Consider the following 22,836-nt stretch of genomic DNA (forward strand, 5'->3'; position numbering starts at 1 on the left):
ACCCCACGTAGAACTAGAACTACTGCTATCGCCTCTCAATCTGCTTCCATGTCCAGCTAGACGGTGCAAGGAGAAGACTCCCCTGTGACTGAACAATGCTGACAGCAGCAGCCTTGCCTTTGCCACGAGGAGCGCACCCATCTCACGACTGTCGAAGACGCATGCGATAGCCACGAGGGCGAGCACACGATCGTCTCCACTCCGCATCTGCTCGTGCAGCTTACCTTACCTTACCACGGCCGCCGCCGCCTACTGACAGACATAGCCATACACACAATGCCCTCTGCAAGCCTGTCGCCACACGCTCCGGCCTCAGGCGCCACCAGTCCTGCGCCTGCACAACGACCGGCGTTGATGAAGCGTCAGAGTTCCCAATCCTCGAATCAGTCCCTCTCGCGACACGGCATCGCGAGTCCCGGCGGCAGCGTCGAAGCGCATGGCCAGCCACTCCGCCACCCCGTCAAGGCGCGACACGCAAAGATTGTCCTGCCGCGCAATCACAGCAGTGGCCGCAACCTCGCGAAACTCAATCGCCAAGCGCAACAGGCACAGCACGCCGTCGATGACGGCCGCAAGCACTCACGCCAGCGCTCGCATGAGGGCGACACCGAGATCCGACTGCCCGGCAGTCTGGACGAGAGCGCGCAGCAGAAGCCCCAGATGCGCCGCAACCTGACCTCATACCAACTGCCGCGGAACACATCGCACGTGAAGCTAAAGAAGAATCTCTCGCACGGCCAGCTCACGCGACTCGGCTCGGGGCGCAACCTGGTCGCTATGGGCGAAGCGCGACAACGCGCTCCACCGTCGCCTGGCTTGAAGGGCAAGAGCAAGAGGCCCAGGTCGGCCGAGATGGCGGGCGAGGAGAAAGGCCGTGAGCTAGAGTCGTCTCAGCAGCAGCAACAGCGCAAGTTGTCAGGTCAGAAGAATAAGAAGGCTGGGTTTGCGGTCGGTAGCGCCGGCGACGCGAGCGATGAGGACGAGCAGGTACAGCTCGAGGGTCAGGAAGACGAGTGGACTGAAGAGAGCGCGAGTGCGAGTCCGTATAGCACCAGGCAGAACACCGCCAACAACTCCCGAAGGTCAAGCGTTATACTAGATCGGTCTGCTGAGAGATTGCCATTCGAGAAGATTGCTGTACCCGAGAGGTTCCAACTCGGGAAATCAGCTGAAAAGCAAGATACGCTGAAGATGGAGCGCGAGTGGCAGAACAGGCAGGAGCAGGAGCAGCCAGTTCCCAGTGAAAGCGACGAGAGTGACGAGAGTGATCCGCCCAGTCCGCGATCTACTGGTCACGCCAAGCAGAATGCAGAGTCTCGACAGCAGGAGGTCAGACAACCTCCTGCGCCACAGACCTTGCAGCTGCGGCCAAAGCCTGAGCAAGCGGAGGCTCCTAAAGCTGCACAGCCAGCGCAGCCATCATCACCGAAGCCTACAGAAGAGATTTTAGAGGAGAATGTGCAACAGCTGCCGTCACCCCGGGGCTCGCCTCCCAAGTCAGTATCGAGTCCACTACATGTCACCAAAGATGCTCATCCGAGCACAAGGAGATTACTCGACAGGAGTCAGCAGTACCATTCGGCCGCACCAGCTGTCGTAAGTAATGTCAGTGCCTTGGATGATGTGCACAGCAATAGAGGGTCCCCAGCGGCGTCCATGAGGTCGTCCAAGTCGACCCTTGATGCCGCAAACGATCAGCAGGAAGATGAGCTTGTCTCGCGATTTGTACCCAGCACATCTCACCCCTCATTTGGCAGTGGCGCCAATACCGCAACGAACACGCCCAAACAAAGTGGCTTCCATACCCCGGAGGAAGACAGTACACTGGCTGCGCAGAGACGAGAGAAGAACATCTCAGGCTTCCAGATAGGTCCAGTCAGTCCTGGCTCTACAGTGTCAGCCGGTTCTTCTGGCGCGAACACTCCTGCAATAGGCCGATCACGCACCGAACTGCGCATGCTGCAGGATAAAGCACTCGCAGAGATCGAGGCCCAAGGTGATCACAAACCGCACCTTCCGGCACACATCTACGACAGACGTAACGAGTCTCTCAAATCTTACCTCAATAACATTGCAGGTGAGGGCCGCGGTCAAAGCACTGGACTCAGCATGGGCCCAGACGTCTTCCAAGGCCGCTTCAGAGCTCTGAACACCGAGTTGAGAGTGGTGCAGAAGTTCCGCGATCCCCTTGGTGAAGCCATTGCAAGGCTGAGAAGCTGCAAAGGCAGCAAGCTTAATCAACACGCTTCGAAACAGGCAGCCCAGCAGAAAGTCTCTGGTTCGGCGGGGCTGAGCAGCAGCAAAAGTGCAGTCTCGCTGCCTGCACAACGAGCTCGACAAGCAGGCGATCTTTCAAAAAGTGCATCACCACCTCAGGTTGACAGCAACGCTATGCTGAAGCGCGGTATTGCCGGCGCACAGAGCGAAGTCCGCTTGCAAAGCTCAGGCGGTTCTGAAAGGCAAAAAGCTCAAGGCAAGAGGGAGGTCAGCTTTGCTGGTAAGCCCCAGACGAGGGAGTTTGAGCCTCTACCAGAAGAGATGGACCCGAGTGAGATTGCGAGGCAGCTGTGGGAGAGCTGATTAAACAGCACGATCACCCCACTGCTTTCGACATGGGCGAGATTGTCACTTGATATGTGCGCATGTCTGTCGGCTGTGACCATCAGGTTACTGTATTCTTGTCGGCAGGTTGTTTGCCTCTAGCGAGGAGTTCTGGCGCGTGGTTGTGGATACATCTTTCGCCGACTGTGCAGCAATTACAGGCATGGAGCGGTCTTGACGTTTGTGTTTTGTTTTCACGACGGCCGCTGCGCTGCGTGCTATCGGCGCTGGGTTCTACTGTAGGTAGTGAGGCATGTTTGGGTGCGCGAGATGCATTGTACTTGGCGAAATCGCATTGATTCCTCGTGAGCCGTCAAACTACAAACAGAGTACATGCATCAGCTGCCACTTCTGTCGAAGTAATCTTGGTTCCATGTTGAGTGCAACGTGCTGCGGGTGAGTGTAACTACTGTGGAGCCAGCACTTCTGGGCAATACTTCTGGGCGAGAAGCCATCGCGAGGGCTTTGGTACGGAGTGGAGTTGGGCGATTTGCGGCATTTGTTGTAATGTTTCGCAGAGGCACAGGATGCTGCAGCAGTCTGTCGTGGTCTGGAAGTGATGTCGATGTCGCGAGCGGAAATGATGTGTCCACTACTGCTCACGGCTCGCAGGCCCCTCGATCTTTGCCATCACAGCGCTATCCTTCTCGCGCGAACACCACGTTGCGAGATGAGCCCATGCGCTAGCGGTGTGTATGAGATAGGCGCCTGCGACACAATGGCACGGGACATGTATGTTGTGCTACCCTCGTGCAAAGCACATGGCTGCAGACTGCAGTGTGCTGGGGAAGGCAGGGTCGAGACATGGGCAGTGACGATGTACCTGACATGAAGCGTGGCCGAGGTCCTCACGTTGGCGAGTGAGTGCTGAGTCGTATGTAATTTTGCTGCCACCTTGCGATCGACGTCGAACGGCTGCCGATAGATCGACTGACTTGACGTTGGCCGGCTCTCGCACGCGACCTCTTCTCCGCAGAAGCACAGAAGTGTTGCTGGTTGGCAGCGAATCGGTGCCTGCAGTGGTCCGCGAAGAAATTTGTGCTCCCACGCTAAGGCAGGAACCGTGGCGAAGTCGATCCGCAGAAGCGCGCGGACCGTTCCCTCAGCCGGGGATAGATTGTCGCCGGGCTTGTTTGTGTTTGTGTCTCGAACGTGGCGAACACGGTCGGTCAGCAGTGAGCACATACCGCCGATGCGATCCAACGTGCACCAAAAGTCGCAGACGGCCATGCGGAATGGCGCTGGGCATGGGGATGTCAAGTCCAACGTGAATTCACTTGTTACCCGGCGCAAACGCATCAAAGCGGCATAGTGTGCCATTTAGCGCCTTAGCTTTTGTTCCTGTTTAACGCCATGGCGGAAATTGCGCTGGTGTGACACCGTGATACGTCAAGAACTCAAGGATATCCCGGTGCCAGTGCACGGGTAACATACTGTAGCACATCGTTGGGTCTGTGTGGTATGAATCTGGCGTTCCCATAATACACTCTCTGCGCCCTGGTCGCGACGCTCTCTGGCTCCTTCAGCACGCACAACCACGCCCACACACTCACTCACTTGCTTCGAACGCTGGACCGGCACCACCGTCTCTACGACACCACAATCGCTTCATTCAATTGCCTCCTCGCAACCAATTGACCGACACTCCTTCATCCAGCTTCGACAGCCACTCTTCGAACGCCACTTGCCGACTCTCTGACGCGCCGCAATTTAGACGACACAGCGTCAAGCGAAACATCTTCCACTGCCTTCGCGTCTACCTCGTCGGTGGAGACGTAGCAGAAGTAAAGGACCCACGCATCACCGCACCTGGACGCGACATCAGCGACAAACAGCCTCTGCGACAATCCTTCTCAACTCACATCAACAAACGCCGCATCAGACGCATTCCAATCGGCGTCATATCGCATCAAGCTCAGATCCAGACCTCCACTCATACCGATCGCCTGGTTCGTACGTCACCCCCAAGGTCACGATGCGATTCTCAACCACCATCGCGGCGCTCGTTGCCATCGTCGCAGTCAATGCTGCTGAAGCACCAGCACCCCCGGCATACAACCAGCAGTCCATGACATCGGCAACGACGACCTACACCATCACTAGGACACTGTCGCGCGTCGTTGAGACCGTCACCGCAACCAGAAACGGCACCACCGCCACCTACGAGAGCACGTCAACTGTCCCAGCAACGACTTTGGTCTCCGCTGCCCCAACTGGCTATGGCAACGCGACTCTTCCAGGTACCGCAGCGACAGCATCAGCAACATTTTACCCACCACCACCATCGCAAGGTGGTGCCGGCAAGGCTGAGGCAGCTGGTATCGCCGTTGCCATCGGCATCATTGGCATGCTCGCCCTTTAGAGGCAATTCTTCTTCTTCTTTGACGCGTCGCACATGCGATTGCATCTCCTTTCAGACAGTGGCCGAGTGCTGCTGCGTTTCTTGACGGTGTTTAACGAGATTACGAGTACCGGCCGCGCTGCTTATTGCTGTTACTTGCACGATGCCTGCCTTACGCTTGAGCCTCCAGTCTTGAGAATTGTTGGTCAATGGCAACAACAAAGTTTATACCCCAATTGGAGAGGAGGAAACGAGATGAGACAGGGAGTGGTTTCGATTCTTTGTGTGTAGCTCTTCTTGGTGCAGATATGATTTTGGAGAAGATGAAGATATCTTACCTGGCTGCCCCCGATCACGTCTTTCTGGGCTATCGTCCCTGTCACTCGTTCCCGTAAGCATGTTACATACATGAAGTGAGGTCGGAGGTCGGATGATGGCGAACGGCTCCTTGAAGAAGAAGTGGGTCTTATGTTGTCGTGTGCTCTTTCTGGTGTGTGCGTCGGGAGATCGGCTTGGAGCTGTCCTGGTCGTGCGTGCAAAGCGATGATCTCATGTCTCGACAGCACCCGCTCACATTCATGTTCACTGTTCCTGCATGTGCATGTACGTGGACACCGCGTCACACTCTGGTAGAGCAGCAGCACCAGCCTCTGGTTGACGTTCGAGAGCGCATCGCTTCCACCTCTACCTGCGAACATGCAGCGCGTCAAGAACATCGACTATGACGAGGACGATGTATACTCCGACGAAGAAGAGCACACGTACGCGGAAGAGGCTGACGCAGGGTACTCGCAAGAGGACAAGGACAACTTCACGACGTTGACTCCTGTCGTCCGCGCGGAACTCGATGAAGCAGGAGTGCCGGCCACTACACAGCAAATCGAAGAGGCGCTGTGGCACTACTTCTGGGACGTTGGCAAGAGTGTAGCATATCTCATGAACGCAAGGACGCCAAGAGACACGAAGAAAGATGAGGAAAAGGACAAGGATAAGCCAAAGAGCAAGTTCGATGAGGCGGCGCAGAAAAGCGCACAGCTTGCAGGTGAGTCGAGCGATCTCTCCTCCTTTTCTGCCACAATGGAGCATTTGGGGCTTGAAACAACAGCAGAGGACATACGGGGCACAGGTGCGTGTGCACGACACCATCCAAGCTTGAGACTCGAGCTGATGAAGGTCACGGCAGAGCGTAAACCGAGCACGTCTGCTGCAGACTGGTTCCGTGGCACACCTTGGACTGGTGTGCCTGCGTCGATGCTGAGCACCTTCACCCCGGTCCAAAGACTGCCGCAAGTCAAGCTACTGGGAGGCTCGTCGAAGTTGGCCAAACTCGCCGCGGAACGTCGAAAGAAGGCAGCCGCAGCCCGGAATGCACAAGCACCAAGCGCACCCGCAGATTCTCTCAGCTCGCTCGAGCGCCTGAGCGTATCGAGGGACGCGAAGGAGAATGAGTCCCCAGCGCAACCGCCAGAACCAAAGAAGTACCCTATGCGGCGAAAACGATCACCAACGCCACCGCCTAGAGACCCGGCTCCCCCACCGCTGGAGCCAGAGGAGGACGTACCAAACCTCCGCTCGTCTCCTACTGCATTCGCCCAGGCGCTTTCCACCGGCACTGGAAGTGTGAACGGCCGGAGTAAGATGGATCTCCGGGACCTCTTTGGCCCCAATACGTCCAACTTCAAAGTTTTCGACGGGCCGTCGCCGGACGACACCGTCATTCAAAGACAACAGGGCAGCAAAGGCTTGAACAAGTGATGTGGCTGACAGTCCTTTCAGGCAAAATAAAAGCAACTCAGCCAGCGAATGGTCTGGCGAAGAAGACAGAAGCACTCAAGCTTGATGCAGGTGCAGCAACACCTCCTGCTCCAAAGGTGAAGAGCAAAGGCCTTGATGTGCCCAAGCTGTGGGTCGAGGAGATGTCCAAACAGAAAGCATCTGCTTCTTTTGTGGTGATTGGCCATGTAGATCACGGCAAGAGCACACTGATGGGGCGACTGCTACTCGACACTGGCGCTGTATCACAACGAGACATCGATAGGTGGGTTTGACTATTGCCACTTGCATGATCTCATATAATTGACATCGACAGGTACAAGAAACAAGCGACTGACATTGGCAAGTCGTCCTTTGCACTAGCTTGGGTGATGGACACAGGCTCCGAGGAGCGTGAGCGTGGAGTCACTGTCGATATCGCGCAGCACCACTTCAGCACAGATGTGGCAGATTTCACCATCCTGGATGCGCCGGGACATCGCGACTTTGTGCCCAACATGATTGGGGGTGCATCAATGGCCGATCTAGGCGTGCTCGTGGTCGACGCCAATCAGCTGGAGTCGGGCATGAAAGGTCAGACACGTGAGCACATCTTACTTGCCTCCGCCGTTGGACTACGAAAAATGGTAGTAGCTGTCAACAAGCTGGATTCGACTACACCCAAGTGGGACCAAAGCATCTTTGAGAATGTGAGCGCGCAAGTGCTTAAGCTTCTGAGGGAGACTGGCTTCAAGGAAGCAGACATCAACATCGTGCCTTGTAGTGGACTGAATGGCGACAACGTGGCCAAGGCACTCACTGGAAATACATTCGCGCAATGGATATCGAAGCATACGACGCTACTGCAGCAGTTGGAGAAGTTGGCGACGCATACCGTAGAGCCTGATCTAGTGCAGAAGCCTCTGCGAATGCAGATTGCGGACGTTTTCAGAGGTGGCATCACAAATCCACTCTCCATTGCTGGACGCATATGCTCCGGCCATGTTCAGGTCGGCGATGTCATCCTCGTTCAGCCTAGCGGAGAGAGTGCCGTAGTCAAGGGCATAGAGGTCAACGGCGAAGGCAGGGACTGGGCGGTCGCAGATGACATCCCAACACTACACCTTATCGACATCGAGCCGCAGCATCTAAGAAGCGGCGATGTAGCGTGCAGCCCTCAGAAGCCAATACGTGTCATCAAGAACCTCACGGTAAAGGTGCAGGCCCTAGACAGTCTGTTGCCGCAGCAGGTCAACGTACACATCGGTCGGCTGCATGTGCCGGGTGCCATCAGCCATCTGGTCGCAACCGAAGATGCGAAGGGTGAAACTATGAAGAAGAAGCCACGTATAGTGAAAGCAGGGCAAAGAGCTATAATCAAGCTAGTACTCGACGATGGCGCTCCATTGGAGACGGGCGACCGTGTCGTGCTCAGAGCGGAGGGAAGTACAATTGCAGCAGGAGTGATTGACACCATCAGCATCTGATTGCAAGACGTCTGGAACGTCTATGCAGAGAGCATGAGGCTTTCAATCGAGGAAAGTGCACGATGTTTGTCTCGCGGGAGCTGTGCTCGGTTTGCCAACAAACTCAGCTCTGCAGTCGACACCTGTCCGAGTCACACATACGACGCTATCCTACTTGATGCATGTCCCGGCACTCGAGTAATACATTGTGCTCCAATCATACTGTGGCCTGAGAATATGTTCTAAATTAACATGTCGCCGCCCATTTCACTTCCCACACCTCCGTGCGTGTTCAATTGCCTTTGGTACCTCACCATCGCACATGAAAGTTACACGTCAGCTCTGTCCTCCTCAAGCGCTCTCATGAGTTTTGGCCTGGGCCAAAAGGGCCACAATCAGTCGTACTTGGTGTCCGCCCGGCGGCGCCTGCTTCCCAGGACACAGTCAAAACACCACACAATGCTAGCCAACAGCATCGAGCCCGTGGCAACCCATGTCAAGATCAGGAACTTGTTGCCTCTCTCTGCCTGAATTCCAATCTCGTCGCCATGTTCATTGATCACATCGGCTCCCTTCACCGCAATCGCAGTCGTGAGAGCGCTTGCTATGCCAATGACCAGGAAAGCCATCCATTCGACGAACATATTTGCGAAAGCGCTCAAGCGTCCGTCGAGGAAGAAGCTCACTATGGCCAGGACAAGCGCAGTCCCTTCGAACCCGATTGCGACGCAGTAGAGCACGAACGCCGCTCTAGCAGCTATCCTCACAGCCTTGATGCCGTCGCTGATGTCTTCGGGCCAGTGCAGGTTTGATACGAGGTCGATGTTGCCGTGGCCGCTGTTATCGAGCTCGGTCCGAAGGATCCGCTGCGGGTTGAAGTCGTACATTGCGGTACGACCGGAGCAGCCGGTGACGTTGTGAGTGATATCGGAGCGTTTCAGTGTGGCATCTGGGACGGCCTTAGGGGCGTAGTAGCCTTCGCAGTAGGACATGAGGTGTGCTGAGTAGAAGTCGTGGAGACCAAGCTCTTGAGCTATGCTGTTGATTGTGTCTTGGATCTCGTCCTGGATGCCTTCGGTTGCGCCATCGGTGAGGCTATGGTGATGGTGAGCACGACTGATGTCAAGTCCATCATGATTGACTTACTCGACAATTGGGTTGTCTGATGAACTATCGAGGGCTTCGAGATAGCCTATCCTCGAGGTATTGAGGGTCAGGACTGCATAGTCTTCTAGGAAGCCTTTGCTGGAACCTGCAAAGAGGCAGAGAAAGGTGAGCACTAATGAGGCCGCGATCAAGGCGATTGGGAGTAATGCTAAGGCCCTCATCGCCAGCAACTGTCGGGTGTCGAGTATCTGGTAGAGTTGGGGCAGTGTCAGTGCCAACACCAGCAATTGTTTTCGTTAAGCGGGTTGCCTGCCACTGCGTGTTTTTGAGGCAAGCACAACTTGGACGTTTGCTGAGGTACATGTAGCCTTGCGAGCCTTGACCGACTCACAGTCCATGTGTTAGCGAGTGTGTTATGTGTGCCCTGCTGGCATCCGCTGCGTCACACATCGCGCGAACACGTGGCTGTGGACAGCAGCTGTTCGTAGCAAACACTGCTCTCGACCAAGCCACATCAATGCTTGCCTCGCGAAGTTGTTGCACCTGTGACGTTGGAGACAGCCACCAAACCTGATCTGCAGTCACGGCGACCAGGATGATCAACGCTGCTATTGGCCATGAAGCTTATGCACAAGCTTGATCTTGAAATGTTCGGAGGACATGAGGGCCAGGGTCTAGACATGGTGATCATTGAAGGACGACTGAGGAACTATTGTAGTACTGCCTCAGGTCAATTAGATGATCGGGCCTACAGCACAACCTAGGGAGTGGCCTCGTGCCAGTAATCAGAAGAGCTGCTTCAGCATGTCTTCGCCAATTCTCAGCACCGGCTCACCAACCTGCTTCAGCATCTCCAAGCTAGACTTTGCACGATTACGCCTGGCAGGCTTGGGAGAAGGGCTTCTTCAGCGTCTTCCACCTCGCCCACCCCTTCTGCGGCGCACGCGACGCTCTTTGTCACTGCTGCTGCGGCTACTGGTGGTAACAGTACTTCCATCAAAAGCCTCGACGCTGTCACTGCGGTTGTGCTCCACAGTGTAGGGCCCGTTGCTATCAGGCTTCTGCAATGGCTTCTGTCTTCGAGCTGTTTCGCGCAAAGTTTCCCGTGACGGAGACTCGCTGAACGCTCTAGCCAGAGGTCTGATGTCGCTGGGCAGCGTACTCGGGCCAGTCGCTGTCTCACTAGTGCCAGAACGTCGTTGTCCACGATCGGAAGGCCTCGGTGTGCGGTCACGGTCTGCTTCGTGGTACTCGCGCTCTCTTGTGCGAACAGTATCCCGCTCGTAGTAGTATCCTCGCTCGCCACGTGTGACAGTACGACTTCCAGAGCGTCCTCTATCTGCTTTCTCAACGCCTTCAGCACTGAAAGCGTTTGACGCCGGACCATCATGCTGGTGCTTCATCAGACCACTTCTGCGAAACTCCGAAGAGCTGGCATCGCTATCGGGTGGCGTGGGAGAAACGTCGAGCTTGTTCGAGAACCGAACACGACTAATAACATCACTCGCACGACGCTTGGACGGCGGCGTGACCGTCTTGGGGCTGTCTTGACCTGCCTTGCGGTGGACAAAGCGCTCTTTAGTCTCTTTGTAATCCAGATCCGATCGGCGATCATCATCGAATATGTGCTTAGCCCACGGACAATCAGCTGATTGGACTGTTCGTCTGACATATATCCATTCCTTGTCTCCATCTCGAGGAGCGGGTTCGCTTAGTGGGGAGTCGTTGCGGTTGGACATGTGTGATCTTGGAGAAGGCATCGAGACCGGTACCGCATCTTCTTGCGGATAAGGCAGATCTCGTTTCCTCGAAGGCCGATCGCTGGCCGTCGCGCAACTATTGGCGCTCTGGAATTGTCGCTCGTAGGATGTGGTCTGATTGTCGCGGTACGAACTTCGATCGCCATCGCCCGGATCCTCCTTTGGCAGTCTCTTTGCTTTCAGGTTCCCTCTGCGTGTCGATGAAGTCAATACAGTCTTCGCTACTTCCCCTTCATTCCAGTAGTCGTGAGACGTCCACTTGCCCACCAAGGAGTCCGGCTTCTCGGAGTGGATCGGTGTCTGGGTTTCGCGATCAAGTTCTTGAGCGGGCTCCGTCGTCCAGTGCTCAGCTTTACCCTGTACCTCGCTTACAGCCTTCTCACTTCGAGATGCGCGTCCGATCTGTGAAAACGGTGGCATGTCCTGTGCAGATGACGCACTCGAAGATGGCGGTGGGATTGCAGCACGATGCTGCCGTGTAACGACGTCTCGCGGCTTTTGGCCAGTCTCGCAAACTACCACAACTTCTTGCTTCTCCTCTTTGTGCTTAGCTGCCCGTACGTGGGCCTTGAGTACAACACCAGAATCCCGGCGAGCAGATTCAGATGGTCGTGCCCAAGGCTTCTCCTCCGGAACGTCACGCACAGACTCGATGCGTCGCTCAACAGGCACGCGTTCGACCTGTACCATCTTGCCGTGCGCATAGGGGTCGGTATGAGCTTCCAGCTTGCGCTCAGCTTGGCGATATCGCACCACCTCGTCTCGTGCCAGCCGACGAATTTCTGTCTCTGACGGCACTGACCTGTGCGAACGACTGTGCTGTCGTGCAGCTGTCTGGCTCGATGTCGTCCACGCGACCTGTTCATCCATGGCAGGATTGACTTTCGTCGTGGCATCTCGAACGCCTGTCGTACTCATGGGTGGCGGTGGCGGCAAGCCTGGCCACTGCCTGTACTGCACCGTCACTTCTTCCGGCCTCACCTTCCCTTTCGTCGACGTCTTGGCCGGTGCATCACTGACCTCTTGCGCTGCTGTGCCTGGACATGTCGTTGACTTCGACGAAGGTGCCATGATGACTGGTGGCGGGGGAACTCCCACATGTATATGTCGATGGATATACTCCTTACGCTTCGGCGACGCAGGCTGGGTTGCGACGGGTGGTGGTGGTGGCGGAGCCGCAACATGAAGATGCCTGTATATGTATCCTTTTTGCTCTGTCTCGGTCGCATCGTCCATCGAGCTTGGTGAAGAAGGTTCGTTGACACGAATGTGCTTGTAGCTGTGGTCCCTCGAGTCCTCCTCTCTTACATTTCTTCGAGGCGGCTCGATCTCCTGCCACTCAGCATGTCTCAGGAGGTATGCGGCCCGCTTCTCTCGCATTTCTTGATTACTATAGTAGTCCTCGTCAGGCACGAAGGCTCTTATGCCAAGCTTGATATCATTGCTGTCATGTTCCTCGACTATGTGTGTAACCTTCCTTGTCTCTTCCGCCGGTGCCACACGACAGCGTCGACAAATGCCTGGCGGGGGCGGAAGTCCATCTTCGGGAATTGGATGTTCTTGGTGGTAGCGGGCGCTCCGAGGACGAAGGCATATTCGACATATGTGATAGATGGCGAGTGATGGGACGCCAGATCCGGACTTCGTCGAGCCAGGTAGTGGTTCCTCTCTAGTCCTGATGTGCGCGTGGCTCAGCCTCTCATCGGTGCCATCACACGGTATGGCGGAGCCGCGTGAGAGCTCACTACGACGCTCATAGCGAATCGAGTACTCGACTTCTGCGCCATCATCCGTGCCTGGAGTGAAAGAGGTTGCGTTTCGAGGCCAGTAGACGTCTGGTAATGGTGGCGGTGGAATAGTCATGTAGGGGACGTTGTTGTTAGCCATGTTAAGTGAGAGACTGCATGCCCGTCGTTGACGAGGTGGAAGGTGTTGGTGTTGGCTCGTCGGTGCAGCCAAGTCGGGTTGCTAAGACGTAGTGTGTGTGTGTTGATTGAGGTGAATTTGTGCAGCTATATTGTGTCGGCGTCTCCAAGGAAGCTGCTCGTTGACTGCGGCGGAAAGCTCAGCAGAGAAAGGCTTGCGGAGGTTCTAGCGCTCCGAAGGAAGCTCGCCTGTCTTCAAGTGAGTGAAGTTGTGGCAGGCGGACGGACGGGCCGCCCACTATGAGTGGCAATGACCGTTATGCACACTAAGATGTGAGAAGGCTGCACCTACCTGTCAACCAAACTCTGGGTCTGAGTGATGCGCTCTTGCTGCATGTCACGTTGTGTTCTACAAAGTCCGAATTGCATCATGTTCCCAGCGTTCACATCGTATCAAGTTCATGATCGCGCAGACTGTTTTGTGGTCCGTTTCCTGTTCCACTCGCTACTGTCCCCCATCATTCTCCGATCACATACGTGCATCCTGCTGCTCCCATCCAGACCTGATGCTTCCTTCCCGCATCGACATCCAGCCGGGCGCCGGGACCAAACGTCTCCTTCCGAGGCTCAGCATCGTTAGGGTAGGATATCGTAAGCTCGCCCTCGAAGATAAGATGTGTCGTCAAGCCGCTATGAGCGGGAGGTGGGTAATAGGCGTGGCTGGGACCCATGTTCAGCCAGGGCGCAGCGAGTGCTATGAGAATACCTACGGTCCATCTGAACCACACAGCCTTGAATCAGCACTGGAACGAATGCACTGGCAAGCCTACAATGAGTACCCGTCCACGTGAAGACATGTTCGAAGCCCCAGTCTTTCACTTGCTTCTCGGCGCTCTTGCGGGACACCATGTCGAGGCAGTGTTGTGACAGAAGCTTGTGGTGTGCAGCGGAAGCGTATCGTCCGGACTACAGGGCATGGACAGTTCAACGTTCTCTGCACGATTGAGTCTGAGGTCTATGCAAGGGCAGGAGTGAATTGCGGACAAGGTTTCACACAGCTGCCCGCTCGGCTCGGCTCGGCTCAGCGCGGCAAGCCGGTCTCGGCACTTTGGTCGCTCCTTTGCTCTGGTCTGGAGACAAACACTCACAGTCACCGACACATCCATCGATGGGTCGCAGTGGATTCGGGTGCTTTACGTGTTTCACAGGGCAAGCGCACAGCACGCTTGATGTCGCTTGCTATGCCGACCGTCCTCCGTGTAGTGACTGCGTGGGCCTCCAAGCAGACCATACCGAGCGCTGCAGGTGGTGGGCTGTGTTTGTGTGCTCACCGGCTGGACCTTGAGTGCGCCGCGCTCTTCTGAGCATGCCCCTACTTACAGACGTGTATTCCTGACACTTGCAGAGCTCAGCGACAACATGACCGACAGACCAACGGCAGGCTTGAGCGATTGCGTCAAGAAGCACGCGCAAAAGGCCTATGAGCGCGACGCCAAAGGCCATCAAACTTTCGATGCCTTCCTCGAGACCCTCGTCAAGCCGGAGTCCTCGGCGGCGCTGCCTATCACGGAGGACCTGAGCCACCCGCTGTCGCATTACTACATCTCAAGCAGCCACAACAGTGAGTCTTCTGGCACTGCATCCCGTCGTCCGGCTGAAAGCCAAATTAACCACTTGCCGCACAGCTTATCTGTCGGGCAACCAGCTATGGGGCAAAATCACCACCGACTCCTACAAGGACGTCCTCATGCGAGGCTGTCGATGCATCGAGGTCGACATCTGGGACGGCGACTCGCCTTCTTCTTCAGAAGCAGAAGCTGAATCGCCCAAGACTGACCATGATGTCAACAAGCTCTCCGGGATGCTAAAGAAAGGCCTCAGCAAGCTCCGTTCTCAGTCGCCTTCAGCTCATGATGCACCCGACTCGCCCAAAGGTCACGCTGAACAGATGCCTACACCATGGCGAACCAATTCTGGCCGATATGAGCCTGTGATATACCACGGCTATACAGCTACCCGTGAAATGCCTTTCCGGAAAATGTGCGAGGCAGTCCGCGAGTATGCATTTCGGACTACCGATCTTCCTCTGATCGTGAGCCTTGAGGTGCACTGCTCTCCCGCTCAGCAAGACATTGTAAGAGATGCCTCTGTTTCGCAAAAGGCCAGAGATTCGTGGGCAATCTCGAGGCTCATGATATCAGCAACATCCTCCCTCAGACGTAAGGCTGACCCGTGACACTGCAGATGGTAGAGCTCATGAACGACTATTGGAAGCCTTATCTGTATCGCGCACCAGCCGCTTTCTCCGACTCTACTCCCCTACCACCACTCGCGACCCTGAAGAAGACCATTCTAGTCAAGGTCAAGTACACACCTCCTGAGAAGGCCAAAGCTGCTCAATCCAAAAACACACACAGCGAACATCAGGACTCTAGTGGCACCGAAGACGAAGGAGCTATGAAGAAGGGAAAGATCTCCGAAGGTCTCAGCAAGATGGGAATTCTCACCCGGGCTTCCCACTTTCGCGACTTCGACCAGCCCGAAGCGAAGATCCCGACCCATGTTTTCTCTCTGGGCGAATCGAAACTCCTCGACGCTTGCGAGCAGCAACCGGACAAGTTGTTCAAACATAACTTGCATCACTTCATGAGAGCGTACCCGAAAGGTACAAGGGTGCGCTCTTCCAATCTAGACCCGGCTCCTCTCTGGCGCTTCGGCCTCCAGATGGTTTGTACTCTAGCTTCCATCGTCCGAAAAGTTCTGCAGATCCGTGATGCTGATTCTTGCAGGTCGCATTGAACTTCCAGAGGATCAACGCAGCCATGATGCTCAATGCCGCTCAATTTGAAGGTACTGGGGGTTGGGTGTTGAAACCGAAAGGCTATCTGCCCGTCGAAGGCAAGCAGCCAAAGCCAGAGAGGATTACGTGCGACCTGTCGATCAAAATACTTGCAGCTCAAGGCCTTGGTCACCGAGACGACATACCCGACGCCTACGTAAAGTGCGAATTGCACGTCGAGAGCCAAACAGGACCGGGTCAAATGCAGATTCCGAACGGCGGCAAAAGCAAAGGAGGTCAACGAAAATATCGAACAGCCACTCGTCACAATCGTGACCCAGACTTTTGTGGGGAGCTCGCACATTTTCCCAATATCGCGAACGTCGTTCCAGAGCTGAGTTTCGTAAGGTACGTACTGCTTCTCTTTCCTTGTTGCACACGACCACATGACCACATCGATCAGTCGCGGTTGCTGCAATTGCAGCCTCAGAATTGGCAGTACACTGGATACATACCACATTCTCTCCGTCGGGGCAGCAGGCGAAAGGTCACACATAGCCAGGCGTCATAGCGATGGCGAAAAGGTCGAGCACATTGAGATGCAATGTGCGGTGTACAGGATACACAGGCAAAGTGTTGAGCTCTCACAGAGATGATTGACCGAGTATTGGGGAGCATCGAACGTTGCACAGCGCGTGGTCGTGCACCCCAGTTATATGGTATCCGGTGCTCGTGCGTGGCCCACCGCTACCGACATGCATCGGCACTCGGTGGCGAGATCGCTTAAGCAGGTCCGGGATCGCTGAGCTGCAGGAGCGAATGCCCAGCTTATTTCTGGAAGTTTAATGCTGATGATATGTTCGCTAACTACTAACAGGATCAAAATCATGGATGATGCGTTGGCGCAGAAGGACAGACTACTGGGATGGGTCTGCTATCGACTTGACAGGCTACCACAGGGCTTACTTCTGGTACCACTGCGAGGAGAGGACTTCAAATTGACAGGAGGAAAGCTACTGCTGGAGAGCCACACGAAGATCCTGACCACGGCACAAGCCACCTGATTTGCTAACTCTGGTATGCAAATGTGATCGCTCCGGCACCTATACGAGGCCAGAGATGGCGTCTTTCGAGTTGACATGGTATCGTTGTTCGGCAAATATGGCTCTTCATGTTTTCCGATTGGTGGAAGCCGGCATGTTCGAACCGACCGGCTTCCAGTGCTTTGCGGTAGTGAAGTCGACAAGTGAATCGATGTGATAATGGCCTGTGTAGGCGTGCGCTAGCAACAATATATCGATATCCGGTTGACCGAAGATCAACAAGGATGATAGGCAGCTCGAACGCTCATGTACTCTTGTCGGGCGGCAGACCCATACCCTCGGATGTTACAGCGTTGGCAAATGGATGTAACTCAGACCTAGGCAGAGACCCGGCCTTGAGAGCGCTTCACTGCGATTGATCAGAGCTAGCGTTGCGTACTACGTGAAGCATCAGCATTGCATACAGACGGCCTGGTCAGTGGAGCTATCGCAGAGCACCGGCAGTGACATCCTCTCGAGCCGGTTTTCAGATGCCATCTGCAGTCCAGCACATGCGAGTCGAACTCAATTCCTGCCTGGTCCAAAGCCAACACACCTTGAGGTCCTGCGACCTCATGTGCTTCCAGCGCGCGCGTGAGGACTCAAGAAGATCTTGCGACGGTCATTGAGCATGAAGCGAGCAATAATCATATAGGTTCACACGCCACCACGCTTCGAGTCAGTACTGTAGTGCTGCTTGTGTAGATCCGATCGCTCCCCGTCGAGGATCAGCTAGCCCGACAGGGCTCTTGCATAAGCGCTCTCCAGGATCATGTCGCGATTGCGGTCCGCTGAGGCTAGTAATCTTACAAGTCGAATACTTTTCTCCTTCTACCTTCCATGCCAAGCGTCTGTTCGAGCACAACCCACTGTGATCACTCTGTTGTTGCTGTTGTACTACAACGCACGCAGGCGCGCAGAGCGCGGTCAACCCGGTCTGCTCAGTTTCGATCACGAGCAGTTGCACGGTCTTCGTGTCGCTGCATCATAGTTGTCTTATTGCCAGCGGCAGTCATTGAAGGGTTCCGACATGATAATCCCTGCTCCAGGCATACGGTCTGACTTGTTTGTCCGGGATACGATCTCGAGTGTCCTGGCTTTCGGCACCCTTGACGGCGCCTTGCATGACAGCACGACATGCGACAACGCAGCATATGCACATCAGTTACCCTGATGATACTGTTCCAGCGGACTGCAGCACCGTTGTCCGCTGTCAAATCCTGTTCATACGTATTGAGTTTGATTTTGGGCGCTACAGTATTCGGGGAAGCAGGGTCAATGCCAAAGCCAGTCGGTATAGATGACATGATGCAGCCCACCACTAACCCCATGCACCTTTCTGATCATGTTCGAGTAGCGGCCAAGTGCAGCGATATACCGCATGCCGTTCGTGCTAGTGTAACAGCTTAACGAAGTCCCGAACCAGGTAGTGACCTCGAGGACAGAGTCATCCCAACGCAAAGGTTGAAGTCACAACATACTAGTAGCTTGCAGGCCCTGCTCTCACCCCAGGGCACAAGAGCAGTAGCATTATCCAGTGGAGCGAGCCAATGCCTGGTAATTACACTGCGCACAGTCCGAGAAGGTACTTATATAACGTCCTCTGCTGCTTCTGTTGGTCCCTCAGCTAAGACACACTCTCCAGTCGCTTCCGCCGCCACTCCCTCAAGCCAAGCCATATCAACGGGCCCATCTTTCTTCGGACCCAACCTCAGGTCTCAAAGCCCAGCCCAGTCACCGCCAACGACGGTTCGACAACATGTCCTATAACCAACAGCGTCACGAGATGCTTCGAAAGCTTCAGATCGAACAACTTCCGACCCTCTACGCTCCAACAGAAATGGAAGAACACTACCACCCATTCGGCGAGAGCTTACCGATACGCTCAAAGATGCCAGTAAGTGAGGCCAATGCTTGCGTGTCGAATTTGAGGCTGACGCTCGGCACAGGTCCCCGGCAAACGCTGTCCCAACTGTCTGAGACGTGGACAAACGATCTGGGTGATTCCTGGAAAGCGATGCTCGCAGTGCGGTACAGAGGTCCTGTAATGAGGGTGCACGGGCGGGATGGAAAGAGACGGTGCCGGTTTGCTGTCCTGTGCGATACTGCTTTCTCTGCGAGGCGCTTGGTGCTTGAATCACGGTCGGGAATGGTTTCTGGGTGGGACAGCAATGGACGTTTGGGCGCATCACTGATACCGCCGTGCGGTTACTTTTGGGGAGACGGGGACTCGAAAAGTTTGCTTTGCGACGATGGTATAAACAGCTGGGTCTGTTTTGGTGATGCTGTATATTAGATGTGGGCGAGGAAGGCATGCAACGCGCAGCCTTGATATCACCCCGTCGTTTCTCGCGCTTGTATCGAAGTTTATCATTTAATGACATGTCCAAGTGAAGCACCTCGGGCTGCATCCCTCCTCGTGTGGGCGGGCGGGTCGTAACACAACTTTGTGGAGTCAGTTGTGCATGGCCGCAGGGCCAATGCGCGGCAGCCAGCTGTGAGTGTAGTGTAGTAATGGAGGCATTGTAGGCGAGAAGTGCGGGCACCGCCGGCGAGCTGGCCGAGTCGCACGGCTTTCGCGGTGCACACACACTGGCAAAGCTGGCAGAGCAAAGCTGGCTGCGACTCGTGAAGGCGCATGCATGTGCGCACTGATGAATGATCAGTGACGACGCGCAATAACACTCCATGTACACGTGCTGCGGCATCTTAACACCGCCTCATCGTAGCGTGCAGCGTATATGCACATGTAGCATTGAGTTGACCGCAGGAGCTTCTCATCAAGTGACTTGTGGACATGATGAATGCTGTGGATTCTTACTGCAGCACAGCATAGCACAGAGCGAACGCGTTGTGCTTCTGCTTCTGAAACCACAGTGGTAGGTAGTCGGGCTGATCCGTCGTCTGATTGATGCTGATTCTCCATTAATGCTAGGCTGATGTGATCTGCCACGTGGAGGCACCGCGTCGCAACGCGGCCGAGCCACTTCGGCATGTCGGCACCTCTGCGCCATCACATTCTTTTAGCGCCACTTATCACGAGCTCCGTCCACAATCTCTGCTGAACATGTCCATTGTCCACCCGCAACTCCCAGCATGCACAGACGCCATCTGATTATGCACGATGACTCGGCTCCCATGTCACGAGAGAGGCGAAAAGTGGATGATGCTTCGAATTCGAGCCAGGTACCTGACGATCACTGTTGAACTGGCGCACTCTATGGCATCACGATTGCGGCTCCGCTGCATCAAAATGTAGGTACTGCGTGTGGGCAAGCAGCATCCTTCTTCTCCTCTCCTCCATCGCAACACACTTTCCATCACAATGTATCCTCTACGACAAGCTACCCTCAGATGCGTGAGATTGGTTTCGACATCTCGAGGCCCGACTCTCAAACATTACAGTAGCAGCGGCAGAAACCTGGCACAGACATCAGCTGCCGGAGAGCAGATTTCGCAGACGGCAAAGGCAGAAGGTGGTCCGGCCAAAGGCGCAATGTCAGCAGAGATGCAGAGTCAGGTCGGAAAGGCTAGAAAGTGAGTTTGTCGCGCTCGCCCCGTTAACTCGTCGTATGGGAACCGAGCTGACCAGTAAAATAGTTTCGAGCAAGCTGCCCAAGAGATTGGCCAGAAAATGCAGAGTGACCCAGCCGCAGTGTCATCTGAGGTACGTTCAATGTTGGTGTGAAGAAAAGTGTCTAAGATCATCACGAAGCTCCAACTCTGTTCAGATCGCTGCTCTGACCTTGCGGCGGTGAAGCCTAACGCGTGTCGTGGTCGTCGTGGCTGCCTTCGTCGTCGCGAGACCAAGGAGTCGTGGATATATTCTTGAGCTGACTTGTCGCAGGATGCCGCTTACTTGAAGTCTCGCGAAGCCCGTGCAATCGGTCAAGGACAGCCACCAGCAGACTCTATCAGCGCCGACGCGCAACGTCTTGCCTCGATGAACGAAGGCAACACAAAGCTGAAGGACGCCAATGATATGGATCCCGCGGAGCAGTCCGCAGCCGACCGCATCGAGAACTTTGAAAATGTCGCTGAGCAGGTGGCACCAAAGCTTGCAACCAATCCCGAACAGGTCACAAAGGACGAGGCCGATCTGTTGCACTCTCGAGAGCAGCGTGCCTTCGGAAACACTTCCAAGGGCGGAGTCGCCAGTCAGGCTCAGAGTGCTGTGGCAGAGAATGAGACGAAGGGCAGCAAGTAGATGTTCGGCCATTGGAGCGGCGAGTAGGCGAGACACTCAGCATGCTAGAATCCTGGCCATTACTTTTGCCCAGTCTGTGCGACAGTGCCGCGCCGATGAAAATGTCTTGCCATTTCAGTGAATGAATGAGACACTGATTATGTCTGATCGATTTGTAGACCATAGCCCCTCTATGTATTCGAGTGTGAGCGCAGTCAGGCGTCCGTCACATTCCGATAAATTGTCGTTTCTGTCTCTATTCCTCCAGGTCATCCAGTCACGAATTGCGTCCATATTGCGACAGGTGTGCCACTGATCGAGGTCTGCAAGGAGTAGCACGCCTCTACCCTCTGGGACGTAGACACGTGGAATAGGTATTAGATCCAGAGAGCACATGATCGTTTGTCTCAACTGGGCGACACAGTGGTCGGCGAGTCTTGTCAGCCAAAGTACCATTGGTCTGTGGACCACATTTACCTAAATGCATTCGGTGCGACATGACGAAAGGTGCGGCTGGGGTGTCTTCAATACCATAGTATGTTGGTGAGAGGCTTCTCCAGACGTAGTCCAGGCAATGGAGGGCATGATGGCTGTTAGTGGTAATCCAGAAGCGCCCAAAGACCCAATCTTCTTCTCTCCGAGGTTGCTCAGATTCCTCGTCCGCCTCTTCTGGCGATAGATCAATGAAGCGTTTGTTGAGCAGGTCGTGCCATGATTGGTCAATCTCAGCGTCGGGAAGTCCTTCGTATCTGGGCTCTTTGGGGTCTTGTGACAGGAAGTAAGTGCCCATTCGCATCTAGGTGGACGCCTCCATAAAGCTTCTAAAAGAAGTTCTTTCGTGCACTGGAAAGCTCGTTTGCGGCTGTCGACTGGAGGAGTATCATGACGGACAGAGATCGCAATGTGGCCCAAGGACTTCACTGTCACCTAGAGCTGCTGGCCACCAATCCACCACAGCTATATCTACTGGCCATGTTCACGGCCAAGGTGTCTGTAGGCCCCATCTACCACAGCCACCACCTAAGAATTGCCAAGCAACCTCGAGACCTGGGTGACTCCCATCAAGTGTTGATCAAATTTGGGCGATTAGTCAGGAAGCCACTATATAAAGCCAGCACAGGAGCTTTTCCATCGATCGGAGACACGCACGACGCACCATTCGAAAGCGCCTATTAAGGTTATCACCTAACGAGAACAAGAGCAGCGCGCCTGCGCTGGCGGCCGCGCAATTGCCGCGGAAAGCGACCAGAAAACAGGAATTCACCTCCTGTCCGACTGGACCCTGAAATTGCGGAGCCGCGGAGGTGAATTGCCTATTTAGGCAACTTCTAACCTCAGCCGTAGCCGAAGTGCAGCGACATGGAGACTAGATCCCAAGCCCAACTCGCGAGCATCAAGCAGCTCGCGAGGGACACCCAAATCTCTATAAACGGGGATGCGACATAGGAACCTAGCCAACAGTAACTAACCCTTTAATAGCTAAGCTAATAACTAACCTAGTAATAGTAAGACAATAGCTAACGACAATATACTAAGGGCCTAGGAAAGGTATAACAAACCCTAGCCGCCCCGGCCCCTCCGCGTAGACAGAACTATATAAAGAAGCCTAGGCAATACTCGACGAAGACGAACACCTAGCCCGAGTATATAAGAATATAATTACGTAGCTCCTTAGTATACTTAAGGCACTCGAATACTAGACTCTAAGAACGATCTACTAGACTATATAGTACGTAATATAATAGAAGAACCCTACGTAGGCTATAATCGCCGCGGGACACTACCCGGCCTAGCCCTAGAGGACTAATAACGCGATCCGAGTCTACGTTACCGACCCGGAGGAGAAAAGGGAACTCGATATTATAAGTAGGTATAAGTACGTAGTCGGGTAAGGTAC

At 54.8% G+C, this 22,836-nt stretch overlaps 9 protein-coding genes across 9 annotated transcripts; 6 read left to right on the plus strand and 3 right to left on the minus strand.

Annotated features, from left to right (window-relative positions):
* Positions 1–276: 276 nt before the first annotated feature.
* On the plus strand, positions 277–2,580 carry CLAFUR5_00958 (uncharacterized protein; the record flags this gene model as incomplete). The annotated part of the gene is made up of 1 exon (XM_047900106.1): positions 277–2,580. The coding sequence occupies one exon, from the start codon at positions 277–279 to the stop codon at positions 2,578–2,580; it is 2,304 nt and encodes a 767-aa protein (XP_047756192.1).
* A 1,996-nt stretch (positions 2,581–4,576) lies between these two features.
* Positions 4,577–4,963, plus strand: CLAFUR5_00959 (uncharacterized protein; the record flags this gene model as incomplete). Its single annotated transcript, XM_047900107.1, has 1 exon — positions 4,577–4,963. One exon carries the CDS (start codon positions 4,577–4,579, stop codon positions 4,961–4,963), a length of 387 nt encoding a protein of 128 aa, XP_047756193.1.
* A 675-nt stretch (positions 4,964–5,638) lies between these two features.
* On the plus strand, positions 5,639–8,181 carry CLAFUR5_00960 (HBS1-like protein; the record flags this gene model as incomplete). The annotated part of the gene is made up of 4 exons (XM_047900108.1): positions 5,639–5,984; positions 6,126–6,575; positions 6,719–6,980; positions 7,032–8,181. 4 exons carry the CDS (start codon positions 5,639–5,641, stop codon positions 8,179–8,181), a joined length of 2,208 nt encoding a protein of 735 aa, XP_047757258.1.
* A 374-nt stretch (positions 8,182–8,555) lies between these two features.
* On the minus strand, positions 8,556–12,914 carry CLAFUR5_00961 (uncharacterized protein; the record flags this gene model as incomplete). Its single annotated transcript, XM_047900109.1, has 3 exons — positions 8,556–9,255; positions 9,307–9,515; positions 10,212–12,914. The coding sequence occupies 3 exons, from the start codon at positions 12,912–12,914 to the stop codon at positions 8,556–8,558; spliced, it is 3,612 nt and encodes a 1,203-aa protein (XP_047757257.1).
* Positions 12,915–13,410: 496 nt separating this feature from the next.
* CLAFUR5_00962 (uncharacterized protein) lies at positions 13,411–13,801 on the minus strand (the record flags this gene model as incomplete). The annotated part of the gene is made up of 2 exons (XM_047900110.1): positions 13,411–13,612; positions 13,740–13,801. 2 exons carry the CDS (start codon positions 13,799–13,801, stop codon positions 13,411–13,413), a joined length of 264 nt encoding a protein of 87 aa, XP_047757260.1.
* Positions 13,802–14,311: 510 nt separating this feature from the next.
* CLAFUR5_00963 (1-phosphatidylinositol 4,5-bisphosphate phosphodiesterase 1) lies at positions 14,312–16,735 on the plus strand (the record flags this gene model as incomplete). The annotated part of the gene is made up of 5 exons (XM_047900111.1): positions 14,312–14,513; positions 14,578–15,026; positions 15,137–15,619; positions 15,682–16,079; positions 16,549–16,735. 5 exons carry the CDS (start codon positions 14,312–14,314, stop codon positions 16,733–16,735), a joined length of 1,719 nt encoding a protein of 572 aa, XP_047757259.1.
* Positions 16,736–18,512: 1,777 nt separating this feature from the next.
* On the plus strand, positions 18,513–18,801 carry CLAFUR5_00964 (uncharacterized protein; the record flags this gene model as incomplete). The annotated part of the gene is made up of 2 exons (XM_047900112.1): positions 18,513–18,650; positions 18,703–18,801. The coding sequence occupies 2 exons, from the start codon at positions 18,513–18,515 to the stop codon at positions 18,799–18,801; spliced, it is 237 nt and encodes a 78-aa protein (XP_047757262.1).
* Positions 18,802–20,078: 1,277 nt separating this feature from the next.
* Positions 20,079–20,960, plus strand: CLAFUR5_00965 (uncharacterized protein; the record flags this gene model as incomplete). Its single annotated transcript, XM_047900113.1, has 3 exons — positions 20,079–20,290; positions 20,354–20,420; positions 20,601–20,960. The coding sequence occupies 3 exons, from the start codon at positions 20,079–20,081 to the stop codon at positions 20,958–20,960; spliced, it is 639 nt and encodes a 212-aa protein (XP_047757261.1).
* Positions 20,961–21,346: 386 nt separating this feature from the next.
* CLAFUR5_00966 (uncharacterized protein) lies at positions 21,347–21,735 on the minus strand (the record flags this gene model as incomplete). Its single annotated transcript, XM_047900114.1, has 2 exons — positions 21,347–21,375; positions 21,417–21,735. The coding sequence occupies 2 exons, from the start codon at positions 21,733–21,735 to the stop codon at positions 21,347–21,349; spliced, it is 348 nt and encodes a 115-aa protein (XP_047757264.1).
* Positions 21,736–22,836: the final 1,101 nt, after the last annotated feature.

The sequence above is a fragment of the Fulvia fulva genome, chromosome 1, assembly GCF_020509005.1.
Source record: "Fulvia fulva chromosome 1, complete sequence".
In the NCBI taxonomy this organism is placed as follows: domain Eukaryota; kingdom Fungi; phylum Ascomycota; class Dothideomycetes; order Mycosphaerellales; family Mycosphaerellaceae; genus Fulvia; species Fulvia fulva.